The sequence below is a fragment of the Pocillopora verrucosa genome, chromosome 8 (genome assembly GCF_036669915.1).
Source record: "Pocillopora verrucosa isolate sample1 chromosome 8, ASM3666991v2, whole genome shotgun sequence".
Taxonomy (NCBI): Eukaryota; Metazoa; Cnidaria; class Anthozoa; order Scleractinia; family Pocilloporidae; genus Pocillopora; species Pocillopora verrucosa.
The window spans coordinates 21,732,065-21,747,876 of record NC_089319.1 but is presented as its reverse complement, the minus strand read 5'-3'; the positions used below and the strand labels follow the sequence as shown (position 1 = coordinate 21,747,876).

Below are 15,812 nucleotides of genomic sequence, written 5' to 3'. Positions count from 1 at the left end.
ATTTAACAAATGAAGTACCAAGGAATCAGTTCTACGTCAATTTTAAGCTGAGAGGGTTATCCTTAAGACAAACACTTCTTCAATGACTTCAAGATACGTTCCTTTAGTATCAGTCTCGTAAAAATATTTTTTCTAATTTCTTTCATCATCATGGAATCTCGCTTCAAATAGATTCCCATTTGTCCACGATTGAAAACGGTTGGAAAGTTTTTGCCAAATAGGCTCGAAAGCCAAATGATATCAAATGACCGTGACTCTTTTGTATGGATAAAAAACTTCCTTAGCAGAAACGCCGTGTCAAAAATAGCCTTTCGGTTAATATTTTGAAGCTAATTAAAGAGCTCTTATCAACCGAGTGGGAGATCCGTACCTAAAGCTATGGACCAATTTTTTTCTGCTCGGATTTTCAGACCAAGCTCGAGGCTTAAGCAAAATATCTAACTGCTTGTAAAGTAATGGCATAGACCTGTTCAATTGCCGTGGAAGAATAGAAAAGTATAAGCAAACGCAGACATATTATATTATTTATCAAGGAAGTCCTATCAAGTCCTGACATTATGAAAGCCTACAGTATTGTGCAAAAGTAATGCAAACACCTGTCGACGAAATTCGACGAAATTCCTAGCTTTTCGAAGAATTCTTGACTGAAACGAAACTTCGACGACATTTCCGCGAATTTTCGAGGCATGTATTGTTTTGAACGGCTCGAACTGTCGGCGACATAATCCTTGATGGCGTTAATGCGACTCGAAATTTCGAGCGAAAATTCGTTCTATGCGGCGAATATTCGGGGCGATAATTCGTTGCAATTCTTCATTCTTTCAAAAAGATTTGGTTGAATTTGTGTTTTGGTACTGCTCTATGTAAAACTCCCATGGAATTTCCCGCTACGATTTGAGTCCTTCGCGCGACCTATGTTGTTTGCGACCATGGCAACACTCAGTGTATCAATTGTGTCGATGCGTTTGGGATCATTTACGTACTCTACTTTTGGTAGTCATCGTGGCCAAAGTTTCGAATTATTCTACAAAAAAAATCAAGATCCTCCACAAGCAAGGTCTCCACCTGGCTGAAATACTGAAAGCGTTGAAACGCGACGGGTTACCAGGTTTTACTACGCTCATCATTTGAAAGTTGCGTCTCACCGATTTCGTGACAAAGTTACCTCGATCGGGAAGACCTCAAAAGCTGTCTATAGAAGCGAACAGTGTATGTAGGAACTGTACAAAATAAGTATTGGCAAAAGATGCCAGAATTTACGAAAAAATAGGGCAACGTGACCTAAATAATAATTGTTTCAGCCGTCACTTAGTAATATTCAGTGTTTTGTTGCGAAACGTAAAGTATTTCACACCCTTTGTTTCACACACTTTTATTAGCGTCTGATTGTGTAGGATCAAAACGAACAAAGAACGCTTAAATGCTAAAATACTGCACGCGCTCTGAAGCTCGCCTTTATTTATATATATATATATATATATATATATATATATATATATAATGAATATTTCTAAACAAACATGGGTATAATGATATCTGGAAAGCAATCAGCGATATGGGTGCTGTCTATTTGCGAAGCGATTGAGAACGAATAAACAAGGAACACATTTCTCGATTGACAACGTTTGAAAACACTCTAAACACGTTCTCTGCTGTGTCTGGTTTAAAAGCGGAGTACTGAAGTTAATGTTAAAAACTATTCCAATCATTTGAGAGTTTATTACAAGTCTCTTGATCGCAATCATCCCGATTTACTTTTGTTGTTGTAAACTGATCGAACACTGAATATGATATGATGGTTTAGGCTTGATTAAACATCAGGAAACTGAAGCTGATGTGCATAATATCTGAATTCGTCTGAGAGAGAATTTCAGCCAAGTACATGTATCATAGTCGGAATTACTGTAAGACGCTTAGGACAATTTACCCGATTTTCGTTGTCATCCACAGATCGAGCCCAGAATCTTGCCAAAGAAATTAGTATTTTTCGCGACTAAATGTTACAGAAGAGGTCTTTGGTGAAATGTTTGCCTTAAAGAACAAAATTCTTAACTTAAAATCGGCGAAGAAGTGAATGAAATTCTATTTGTTCAATGAGGTGTAGTAATTTACTTTCAGACCTACACTCAATCATGGATATTAAATAACAATGCGCCTAAAATCAGAGAAAGCAAAATAGTATGTCCCGCCTGATACATCACCAAGTAGTGTCCATGGCTAAGATTACATCTGATAATCTCTGGAAAAACGACAGTGTTGATTACTGACTAGTCGTTGTCATCTTATCTTTTGAATTTTCACGCAATAGTATGGTGGTGGATTCTTCTGGTCGACACTTGGCCTGTTTCCGTGAAATGCAAATGAGGCATTTATACCAGATTCCTTGACAGGGCTGGACGATTTTTGTTTTGCTGGCATTTTCAAAACATCATACTAAAAAAAACTGGAGCTTATTCATAACATGTTCATAATATGTCTACGAGCTGAAGTATTCATTCTGACTGCCTCTTTATAAGGATTTGTGTAAATTTCAAACGATAGAAATACATGCAATTAATAATGTTGATCGTCAACATCTTTATTCTTCAACTTTCACTGGACAAGTGGAGTAGTCAATACTTTCGCTAACATGCAGATTGTTTCTGCTTTGTTAGCATTTTCACTTTCAAAACATCATAATAAACCACCAATGACCAATCTTTTACCCTTTACGGTGGCCAATTTACGTTTTCAACTCAGTTGAATTGTTAACATTAAATTACCTGCTATACTCTCCCACCGACACAGCACCACATTTTCTTAAAAAACTTACCCCCTTTATTGAACCTCACACTTGCATGTAATTTCTGATGCACTCATGAGAGAATTCCACGCAGTGAACCAAACCCCTGCTTCAAAGTTTTAGATCGAAAAGAATCTTCACTTCACCGACAACGGACTAGGAAAGTAGGCAGACTTTGAACAAAACATGATAACCCAATATCTGCTCATGTCAACTTTACACACCTATGTATACTGACTAAATTCTCTCAATCAGAGTGTTTATAGTTACTCTAATGTATAATCATATTCCTCCTCATTTCGTTAAAGTCAGAAAAGCAATGGTTGTTGTACATTAACAGAGATTGACATCGGCGATATAAACGTTTGAACCTCCACAAAATCAATAATTACTTAGAAAATACTTATTCTCTTGCTATGGAATTTTATACTCAACGAAACTCAAGCAACTAAGAGCTGGTTTCTTCTTCTCAGTTTAAGTATTAAAGATACCCCAGGCTTATTTAGTATTGATATAACATTTCGATCTGTTCACAATTCGTCGAAAGAATAACTAAGTCATGTCTCGAGATAAATTTCGTGAAACTATCCATTTTCCACTCAGTTTGAGCTCCTATTAATCAAATCCAGGTAAATATAGCTCAAAGACCAAGGGAACTTTAATTTAGTCCACATTCCTCAACTATTGCGCACTCTCAAGAAAAGGGCATTTTGCAAAGATGCTTAGTTTCACTGAACCTCCCGTGTTAAATTTCTATGATACACCCACTGGACCACAATACTAAGGGAACTGCATTAACAATTGCTGCAAGTATATCTCTTCTCCATCTTTTCCGCCAAACAGCCATGACGGCCACGTTCTGATGGTGTGCATCTATCGCAAGAGATACACTTGTGAAAAACCACTCAATCACCAATAAAATTGATGTTCGGATGGCAAACGATTTACGCAAATTTGCAAAGGATTCGTTTTTCACCTACATAAGCTGATGCAAGAACAGACACGAGGCCGATTGACTTATACCACATGCTTGTTATGCCAATATCAAATCTTTGATCTTTTTAAAGTATACTATACATTAGAATTAATTTTCTCATTTTGATTGATCTTTCTAAAGTCTACTTTACATTAGAATTAATTTTATCATTTAGATTGATCTTTTAAATAAATGTTGTTACCCTACAGAGAAACTCATTTAACTCATTACTCTCAGCTATTTTTAGCAGAAAACGAAATATCAAAACATTCAAAACATCATACTATAAAACAAACTGGAGATTATTGATAAGATGTTCATTAGATGTCAACGAGCTGAAGTATTCATTCTGACTACCTCTTTATAAGGATTTGTTTGAAATTCAAACGATAGAAATATATATAATTGATAACGTTAATCTTCAACATCTTTTTCTCAAATTTTAATTGAACAAGCGGAGTAGTCAATACTTTCGCCAACATGCAGATGGCCGGAGTATTGTTTCTGCTTTGTGAGCACTCTCACTTTCAAAAAATCATAAAAAAAAAAGCCTGGAGCTTATTCGAAACATGTTCATTTGGTTTCGAAGATCTAAAGTGTTCACTCGAGACTCTGTAGCGCAGACCATGAATAACAGTTGGCTGATTGAAGTTTTTGCTCGTGTTTTATTCAGCTTCACACGCGGCGTGACGGAGCATTACGACCCTGATGAGCCTGAAGTGGAGATCTTTGGTTACGACGGTAGCTTAAGCAGTTAGGGCCGAGAGTGGAATTATCAGCCCGTTGATAAACCTATATATCAGGAATATTCACCGCTATCGGACGACGATTATGATCTCTTGTCAGTCGGTAATTCTCGAGTTAGATATCGTATCATCAACGCAAGCTCACCAGAAGGGAGCGAAGACGAACAGCAAAATGAAGATGATGAAATGGCTTGGAAGCGACTCAGACCATCCGTTCTTCGCACAGTTTGTCAATCGATGTACATCGGCGCATTAATTTCGCTTTTAACACCTGTCATCATTGGCCTTTCTTACGTCATGATCACTTACGTCTCTTATGAAACGATGCGGAACTGCCAATTTCACCCGAAGGAGACAATCCCAGTTAAAATACAGTGGATCAGAACATTGTCTGACGTGGTAGGTGTTGCCTTTCTTTACATGTGGTTCTTTGTAGAGATGCTTTTTCTTTTTCGACCCTATCAGTTAAAGGGTGTGAAAAGAAAACTCATTTTTGTTGCCTTTGTCCTTTTCTGTGTGGATACAGTGTATCGTGTTGTCCTTCAAGTCTTTGGAATATCTCATTCCCAGCCTTCTGTTTTTCAGAAGATTCCTCTCAACGTTATATTCTTAATTAGCGTATTTTGTCAAGTTTATCTTCTAACAGATCACTTCCGGAGCCTGTCGAGTAGAGTGAGTTTATTCATAAACTTGGCAACATCCTACTGCTTTACTTTCTTTATTGGCATCTTTGCAGCATTGTTTATTTATCCAATGAACAACAAACAAACTGAACATGGAAAACTCCTTATTGCACTCTTCTCACCTCTCTTTGGAGTTATCTTTAAGGTGATTTTACGACTTAGCACTCAACGCTTGAAGAGAATTACTCATCCGGGATACTCGTACATCTTGTTAGTGCCGTTGTATTTTGGATCAGCGGTCGGGTTTCGAGTAATGCAGGCAGAACTTGACAACCTCACACTCATCGCTGTTCTTGGAATAATCCACGGAGTGGTAGAGGTCCTGGAACGAAGCGCCATGGTCTTCATAGATCATATCTGTCATGTGATCTGGAAGAGAAAATTAGCTCCTTGGGGAAGTTTTCGCACTCCTCGCCGTGAGAGACTAATGGCTGATATCTTTATCATAAGCATGTTGTACGAATCAACTGCTATTGTGTGTGTTAACGGATTGTTGTACGTATACCGATTCATTTACTTACAAAACATTTCATTGTTGAAGCTACTTCAGGAATTTGCAGTTTATACCTCTGTTCCGCTGGCTATTGAATGGTTTTTCACCGGCGTATCGTTGGCCATCGAGACTCGCTTTCAGAATATAGCAGTTATGGCTGTTTGGCGCAAAAGATGGAAAAGACACATTTTGGTTGCGATAACTAACCTGGTTCCAATCACCATTTGGACGACAGCCAGTCTCTTGAAAGTTGTGGATGGGCGCTTTGACGAGTTTAAAGGTCAGCCTTGCAAAATGCCCTTTACATAGAGAACCTCTAAAAACTAAATGCCGGCAGTCCTTCGGCCTTCCATGTGTTTATTGACTTGTGGTTTAGAGATTGCTGAGATATTACACTTACCGGTTAGTATTAGTAATAAGATAATTCCGAGTGCAATTTGGTGTGAATAGGAACGAAAAAGTTTTTCAAAGACAACAAATTAAATTTACAAGTGCTTAAAACACGGAATTTTTTAAGCGTGCGCGCGCTATTTATAATGTGCACTCGTATTACAGCTTTGCACTCCGGGCACATGAGAATGCACTCGTTTTAGACGAGCAGAAGCGCATAAATTTTTCAGGTACATTATTAGTAACGAAAAGTGACATTAAGGACAACAAAGTTAACCCGCTCTGGTTGTGGGACGAAGAAATATTTCAGTCCTTTCTGTATCCAAGGTATATTTGCCACATTGGACTTCAAAGATCTTTTAGAGAGCGAGCAAGTTATTATTGACGTACCAGCGAGGGTCTTGGCACGAAGCTTTCAATAAAAATTACCTTTCTTGTCGGTTACAAAGACACCTCATACCTCCTTTTATACGGGCATACCGTGTACATATCGAAATTGAAGTACATTTATAATTCTAAACTTTTTAAGACAGTGTATTTGGAGTGTACTGTTTCTAAAATTGCTTCAGATTTTTAGGATAGAGTATAATTTTACTACGATTTGCTGTCATTAGTAGTGACCTTCAATATTCTGGCCAAAATAGACTTAATCCAATCTGTTCTGAAGTTTCAAGCTATTCGCCAGACTTAGTTAGATGCAGTGTTGGTAAACTTTTGCCCTTTAGGTACAACTTCTGGGGCGCAACTGAAAAGTCCCATACTTCATCCTAAGGGGTGGGGTGAGGGTTAAGAAACGAGGCTGCAATATTGACTATAGTGTCTCATCTTCTACTCTTATTAACTTAATGACTGGGTGGAAGAGCCAGAAGGGGGAATATTTGACTTGAGATCATTACCGAGAGCCAAACATTTTCCCGTCCTCAACATAGTAACCCAATATCTGCTGCAGATATTGGGTTATCATGTCAACTTCACACGCCTATATATACTGACTGAATTCTCTCAATCAATCAGAGTTTTCATAGTTACTCTAGTGCATAACAATATTCCTTATTACTTTGTTAATGTCAGAAAAGCAATGGTTGTTGTATATTGAAAGAGATTTACATTGGGGACGTAAACGTTTGAACATCCACGAAATCAACAATTACATTGCAAAAACTCGTTCTGTAACTATGGAATTGTACAATCAACAAAATTAAGGCAACTAAGAACTGATTTACTCTTCTCAGTTTAAGTTATTACAATACTCCAGGTTTATATGGTATTAATATAACATTTCGATCGGTTAACAATGTTTGGTAAACGGAACAAAAGTTTTCTCTCGAGACTAGCCTGGGTGATTTGACAACTTTTCGTGTGTTTCATTAGCCTTTATATTGAGTTATCAAGCCTCTATACCCCTAGAGAGTGCAGTTCACACCTTTATTTAATAGCTATTGGTTAATTGGTACAATAGAGGTTATTATTAACCGTTATGTTTGTGGTACCTCAGTCATTTTATTCTTGGAAGCACAGTTTATGACACGAACCAACTCATGAAACAAATAATTAACTGTTTCTGTCTGTAATTGAATAGTATGGCGGTCTGTATTTAAAGTCTGAATTTTAATGAAAACAGGCAGGTTTAAAATTTAACAACTATGACATGAACTCTTGGAAAATAAGTGGTGACCAAAAACATATCCGTTCATATCTCGATGTTTCTGCATCTCTGAATTGTCAGGAACTAGATTTAACGTAGATGATTCGTTCTAGATAAAGTCTGCCCCTTACCAGCCTCTCTATACAGTGCATGTATGAAAAGCAGAAGAAGAAACTATCACGTCACTAAACTCTTCCAAGTTCTGCGGATCATAGCAAACTGTATTCATGAATAAAACTGACAGTCTCTCGAGTCAACAGAACCTCACAGAGAAGCAAATGATCGAAAGTTCACTTTCGATTCGGGTTTTTGCCTTCGGGTTTTTACTACTTAACAGTTACACAAAAGAACTGAATGCTCCTTGGGTAAAGGTATCGAACTATTTAATTGCCGTAGAAAACTAGAAACCATTACCAAACAAATGAAATCCTGTCATCTTTAAAGCATCTGAAAGGATGTGTTGAAATAAGTGGTTAAAGATGATCGCGCAACTTTCGAAAGTACTTACAACTTACTCTACAAATAAATTCATATCGAGCCAATCTCTGATGTCTCATATCCGTTGTACACGATTTTATCTACATATAGCGCACTCCAAATTCACTTTCTTGGAAGGTTTAGAATGATAAATTTACTACAATTCCAGTATCTATATGCATATCAGAATTAAGTATTAACTCTTGCCATTTTTTATTAAGAAGAAAGGCGCGTGCATGAGCGAACGCCCCGTAAACGGAAAACAATGGCGTCCGTACAAGCTCTTTTTTTTATTGTGCCAAGGACTGTCTAAAAGTTTTCCGTTGTCGCTTGTCGCAAATAGACCTCGGATTATAAAAAGAATGAAAGACTTCTTGCCTTCCACTAGCTGAGCGGGTCGATTTTTTTCTCCTCGTTGCCACATTTCGCTAGATGCAACATGTCAGAGATCTTGATCAATACACGCCCATTAACCCAAGGAAGGCTTAAAGACTGCCGGCATTTAGTTTTTTAAAAGTTCTCTATGTGGAAGGCATTTCGCACGGATGACCTTTACACTCATCAAAGCGCCCTTGCACAACTTCCAAGAAAGTTGCTGTCTTCCAGAGAGCCATTGGACACAGATTAGCCATTGCAACAAAAATGTGTCTTTTCCATCTTTTGCGCCAAACAGCCATAACTGCTATATTCTGAAAGCGAGTCTCGATGGCCAAGGATACGCCGGTGAAAAACCATTCAATCACCAGCGCAACTACGGTATGAATAACAAACTCCTGAAGCAACTTTAAAAGTGGAATGTTTTGCATGTAAGTGAACTGATACAAGTACAAGACGCCGTTAACAGATACAATAGCAGTTGATTCACATAACATGCTTAAAACAGCAATATCAGCCATTAGTCTCTCACGGCGAGGAGTGCGAAAACTTCCCCAAGGAGCTGATCTCCTTTTCAAGATTACATGACAAATATGATCAATGAAGACCACGGTGCTTCGTTCTAAAACTTCTACCGCGCCGTGGATTATTCCAAGAACAGCGATGAAACTGAGGTTATCAAGTTCTGCCTGCATTGCTCGAAACATGATCGCTGATCCGAAATACATTGGCGCTAGCAAGGTGTACGAGTATCCTGGATGAACTATTTTCTTCAAGCGTTGAGCACAAAGTCGTAAGATTACCTTCAAGACAACTACAAAGAGAGGTGAGAAGAGTGCAATAAGGAGTTTTTCATGTTCAGTTTGTTTGTTGTACATTGGATAAATAAACGATTTTAATAAGATGCCAGTGAAGAGACTGAAGCAGGAGGGTGTTATCAATTGAATAAATAAAGTCGCTCTACTCGACAGGTTCCGGAAGTGATTTGTCAGAAGATAAACTTGGCAACATATGCTTATTAGAAATATAACATAGAGAGGAATCTTCTGAATCACAGAAAGCTGGGAATGAGATATTCCAAAGACTTGAAGGACAACACGATACACGGTATCCATACAATAGAAGACAAAAGCAACAAGAATGAGTTTTCTTTTCACGCCCTTTAACTGATACGGTCGAAAAAGAAAAAGCATTCCTACAAAGAACCACATGTAAACAAAGGCAACACATATCACGTCAGACAATGTTCTGATCCACTGTATTTTAATTGGGATTGTCTCCATCGGGTGAAGTTTCCAGTACTGCATCGGTTCGGACGAGACGTAAGAGATCGTGATATAAAAAAGGCCGAGGATAACAGCAGCTAGAAGTGAAATTAACGCGGCCATGTACATTGATTGACAAACTGTGCGAAGAACGGATGGTCTGAATCGCTTCCAAGCCATTTCATCATCTTCATTTTGCTGTTCGTCTTCGCTCCCGTCTGGTGAGCTTGCGTTGATGACCCGATATCTAACTCGAGAGTTCCCTACTGACAAGAGATCATCGTCCGATGGCGGTGAATATTCCTGATAAATAGGTTTGTCAACGGGCTGACAATTCCACTCTCGACCTTCCCTGCTTAAGCTATCATTATATCCAAAGATCTCCACTTCAGGCTCGTCAGGGTCGTAATGCTCTGTCACACCTTGTGTGAAGCTGAATAAAACACGGGCAAAAACTTCAATCAGCAAACTGTTGGTCATTATCCGCGTTAGAGAGTCTTTGAGTTAACACTTGAGACCTTCGATAACAAATGAACATGTTTCGAACAAGCTCCAGGTTTTTCAATTTAATGTTTAGAAAGCGGAAATGCTAACAAAGGAGAAACGATACTCCGGCCATCTGCATGTTAGCGAAAGTATTGACTATTCCACTTGTTTACTGAATGTTGAAGGGAAAAAATGTTGACAATTAACGTCATTAATTTATATATTTCTATCGTTTAAATCTAAACAAATGCTTATAAAGAGGTAGTCAGACTTAATTTCAGTAATAGTCTCTGTACTCATTGCCATATCAGCCGTGACGTAGTTTGTTTTCTCCGAGGTTTAGCTCATAGTTTTTTTTAAATATTCATCACTGATTTTAGCTCTGAAAGTGAAAATACTGCACCATATTGAACAAATGAAGAACCTAGGAAACAGGTCTACGTCACGTCTTTTCCAATTACTTTCATCATAACGGAAATTAGCTTCAAATAGATCCCCATTTCTCCACGATTGAAAACGGTTAGAAGTTTTTGCCAAATAAGTTCGAAAGCCAAATGATATCAAATGACCGTGACTCTTTTGTATGGATAAAAATACTTCCTTAACAGAAACGCTGTGTCAAAAAAAGGCTTTCGGTTAATATTTTGAAGCTAATTAAAGGGCTCTTATCAACCGAGTTAGAGGTCCGTACTTAAACCTATGGACCAATTTTTTTCTGCTCGGATTTACGGACCAAGCTCGAGGCTTAAGCAAAATAACTAACTGCTTGTAAAGTAATGGCATGGAACTGTTTCATTGCCGTGGAAGATTAGAAAAGTATAGGTAAACGCAGAAATTATTTAGTAATGAAATTATGAAAGCCTATGAAATGATACTTTGACATATCAAGTGATTACTTTTTGAACAAAATCGAAAGAATTGTGATTGGGGAGGGGGGGCCTTAATAGGCTCTATGCGTTGTAATTAATCAGTATTGGACATCGATGCACAATGCACCCGAAATCAGGAAGAATAAAACAATTTATTCGACACGGAACGTAAGGGAGCGGTCATCATTGGAAAAAACTTATGGCAGCTTATTTAAAAATAATAAATGGACATTGGGAAGCTTCAGTTTAAGTTGGTCGATCGTCGTAATTTGACTTACTTCGTAAATGTTTACTGAACATCACTGACGCAGTGAAATCTAGAAACTTCAGAAGTTGTTTCCCTGAAATGCAACGGAAGCTTTCTCACTCTTCCCGCAAGATTCCAGCAACAATTCTCCTAACTGTCTACTATTTACTTTATCAAACTTTCAGCTCTGACAATTTTTTGTTGAATCACACAAGTTCCTTCATTAATATTCTTCAAATTATTAACCGAAAGCTTATTTTTGATACGGCGTTTGCGCCAACAAATTACACAAGAGAATTGAGAGTTCATCTGACAAATACTTTCGAGCCGTTTCAATCATCGTGTATAAATGGAAAACGATTTGCATACGTAAGCATTGTGCAAAGAGGAAGTGAAGTTCCGTCATATACCACAATTATCTCTTTACCAAAGAAATCAGTATTTTTCGCGACTAAATATTACGGAAGAGGTTTTTGGTGAAATGTTTGCCTTAAAGAACAAAATCCTTAACTCAAAATCGGCGAAGAAGTGAGTGATATTTTATTTGTTCAATGGCCGAATTTATACTAGAGACGAGTTATCCGTCAGAGACGAATCATCCGTCTCAGACGGATAACTCGTCTAAATATAAATCCGGTACTAAGACGAATTATGGAGCAAAATTCGTCTCAGGCTGATCCGTCTGTCAGCACGTCTTCAAGACGTGCTAACAGACGGATAGCTCGTCTTAGACGGATCATCTGTCTCTAAATTTTTTATCTAGACGGAAAACGAAGACGGTTTTTGAAGAAGTTTCCATATGAGAGAGACTGGTTTCTATAGTTTTGGAAGGTTTCCTGGGATGCCTATTTCAAGATGGCGTACGGTAAAGTAATCGTGCCCTTGAAAGCAATCACAAAAAAGAAGGAGAAAGCAAACAAGAAGTTGACTTGGACATTGAAGTTCATTAAGCCATTTTCCGGCTCAAACATGCGCTTGACAGAGGATATTCTTCTCTGATATACCGCCATATCCAATGCTGTTCTTCTCGATTTCATCAACAAGGCTACGAGAGCCGCCATATTTAAGGTCTCGCCAGGCTTCCACTCGGCTCAACACCGAGACACCCGTCGTGAAACTCGCGAACGATTTATATCTAGACAGATTATTCGTCAAAATTCGTCTTCGGATTTATACTTGGACGGATTATCCGTATGACGGATGATCCGTCTAGACGGATGATCCGTCTCTAGTATAAATCGGGCCAATGAGGTGTAGTAATTTACTTTCAGACTTACACTCAATCATGGATATTAAAGAACAATGCGCCTAAAATCAGAGAAAGCAAAATAGTATGTCCCGCCTGATACATTACCAAGTAGTGTCCATGGCTTAGATTACATCTGACAATCTCTGGAAAAACGAAAGTATTGATTACTGACTAGTCGTTGTCATCTTATCTCTTGAATTTTCACGCAGTAGTATATGGTGGTGGATTCTTCTGGTCGACGCTTGGCCTGTTTCCGTGAAATGCAAATGAGGCATTTATACCTTTATTCCTTGGCAGGGCTGGATGACTAGTGTTTTGCTGGCACTTCAAAACATAAAATAAAACTAGAGCTTATTCATAACATGTTCATTATATGTCTACGACCTGAAGTATTCATTCCGACTACCTCTTTATAAGGATTTGTTTAAAATTCAAACGATAGAAATATATGCAACTAATAACGTTGATCGTCAACATCTTTATTCTTCAACTTTCACCAGACAAGTGGAGTAATCAATACTTTCGCTAACATGCTGATTGTTTTTGCTTTGTTAGCATTTTCACTTTCAAAACATTATAATAAAAAACCTGCAGCTTATTCGAAACATGTTCATTCGGTATCGAAGATTTCGAGTGTTCACTCGAAGACTCTATAGCGGACAATGAATAACAGTTTCCTGATTGAAGTTTTTGCTCGTGTTTCATTCAGCTTCACACGCAGCGTGGCAGAGCATTACGACCCTCATGAGCCTGAGGTGGAGATCTTCGGATGTAACGAAAGCTTAAGCAGTGAGGGTCGAGAGTGGAATTGTCAGCCCGTTGATAAACCTATTTACCAGGAATATTCACCGCCATCAGACGACGAATATGATCTCAGGTCAATCGGTAATTCTCGAGTTAGATATCGGCTCATTAACGCGAGCTCACCAGATGAAGATGGAGACGAGCAGCAAGATGAAAATGACGAAATGGCATGGAAGCGATTCAGACCATCCGTTCTTCGCACAATCAATGTACATCGGCGCATTGATTTCACTTTTATTCGCTGTCATCCACGGCCTTTCTTACGTCATGATCGCTTACGTCTCTTACGAAACGACACGCAACTGCCAATTTCACCCGAAGGAGACAATCCCAGTTAAAATACAGTGGATCAGAACATTGTCTCAAGTGATAGGTGATGCCTTTCTTTATGTGTGGTTCTTTGTAGAAATGCTTTTTCTTTTTCGACCGTATCAGTTAAGGGGTGTGAAAAGAAAACTCATTATTGTTGCTTTTGTCCTGTTCTGTGTGGATGCAGTGCATCGTGTTGTCCTTCAAGTCTTTGTAATATCTCATTCCCAGCTTTCTGTGACTCAGAAGATTCCTCTCAACATTATGTCTCTAAGTAGCATATGTTGGAAAGTTTATCTTCTGACAAATCACTTCAGGATCCTGTTGAGGAGAGCGACTTAATTTATAAAATTGACAACGTCCTACAGCTTTACTTTCTTCATTGGCATCTTTGCAGCATCGTTTATTTATCCAATGTACAACAAACAAACTGAACGTGGAAAACTCCTTATTGCACTCTTCTCACCTGTCTTTGGAGCTATGTATAAGGTAATCTTACGATTTTGCACTCAACGCCTGAAGAAAATTGTTCATCCAGGATACTTATACGTCTTGTTAGTGCCGTTGTATTTTGGATCATTAGTCATGTTTCGGGTAATGCAGGCGGAACTTGACAACCTCAAACTCATCGCTGTTCTTGGAATAATCCACGGCGCGGTAGAAGTTCTAGAACGAAGCGCCATGGTCTTCATAGATCATATTTGTCATGTGATCTTGAAAAGAAAATCAGCTCCTTGGGGAAGTTTTCGCACTCCTCGCCGGGAGAGAATAATGGCTGATATCGTTATTATAAGCATGTTGTATGAATCAACTGCCATTGTGTCTGTTAACGGACTGTTGTACGTATAGCAATTCATTTACTTACAAAACATTTCATTGTTGAGGCTGCTTCAGGAATTTGTTATTCATACCTTAGTTGCGCTGGTTATTGAATGGTTTTTCACCGGCGTAACCCTGGCCATCGAGACTCATCTTCAGAACATCGCGGTTATGGCTGTCTGGCGCAAAAGATGGAAAAGACACATTTTGGATGAGATAACCAACCTGGTTCCATTGGCTATTTGGACGACAGCAAATCTCTTGGAAGCTGTGCATGGGTGCTTTGATGAGTCTAAAAGTCACCCTTGCAAAATGCCCTTTACGTAGAGAACTTCTAAAAACTAAATGCCGGCAGTCTTTCAGCCTTCCTTGTGTTAATTGACTTGTGGTGGTGTCAGAGATTGTTGACATATTACACTTACCGGTTATTATTATCCAACTGCACAAAGTAGAGTACAAATAACGCGCGAATAGAGCACAAACATCCTGCGATATTGTACGGTTATTTGGACAGTTGGTTATTTTGTATTATAAAAAAAAAACTGTTTAACTAGTTGATTGTGCTCGTTATGCTTCTCTATCCGCTTTGCTTTTCGCCTCGTGAGAAATGAGCAGAAAGACTAAGCAGGTAGCAGTTAGATAATAAATAACGTATTAGACGTTTTGGTGTGTAGTATCGCTGAGTATTTTTACTTGTTGTATTTTGATGAGCCCTACGGGCTCGTCAAAATACGGTACAACTCGTAAAAATACTCAGCGATACTACACACCAAAACGTCTAATAAGATATATGTATTAGTACCAGCATGTTTCCGAGTGCAATTCGGAGTTAATAAGCACCAGTAAATTTTTCAAAGACGACAAAATTTACGACTTACTTATTACACCAAACTGCTTGAAAAAGATACCGTATATCTCATTTAATCTGGACATGCCGTGTACAGACAGAAATTGAAGTACATTTGTAATTCTAAACTTTTCAAGAAAATGTATTTGGAGTGTACTGTTTCTAAGTTAAACAATTTACTGTCGGAATCGGTCACCTAGTCGTCTTCCTGTTTCGCCAATGTATAACTTATTGCAATAAGTGCAATTTATGCAGTAAATAACATTGGCGGAGGTACACGCAAAGTTATCAGCGATCTTAATGGATCTCTTGGGTCCCGATATTTTGTCTACATTATGAATGAAAGGACA

At 38.4% G+C, this 15,812-nt stretch overlaps 1 protein-coding gene and 2 pseudogenes across 1 annotated transcript; 2 read left to right on the top strand and 1 right to left on the bottom strand.

The window, feature by feature from the left end:
• The first annotated feature begins 4,384 nt into the window (after window positions 1-4,384).
• Window positions 4,385-5,989, top strand: LOC131772106 (uncharacterized; annotated as a pseudogene).
• A 2,448-nt stretch (window positions 5,990-8,437) lies between these two features.
• LOC131799099 (uncharacterized) lies at window positions 8,438-10,312 on the bottom strand. Its single transcript, XM_059116767.2, has one exon. It carries the CDS (start codon window positions 10,310-10,312, stop codon window positions 8,714-8,716), a length of 1,599 nt encoding a protein of 532 aa, XP_058972750.2. The 3' UTR covers window positions 8,438-8,713.
• A 3,033-nt stretch (window positions 10,313-13,345) lies between these two features.
• On the top strand, window positions 13,346-14,942 carry LOC131773623 (uncharacterized; annotated as a pseudogene).
• Window positions 14,943-15,812: the final 870 nt, after the last annotated feature.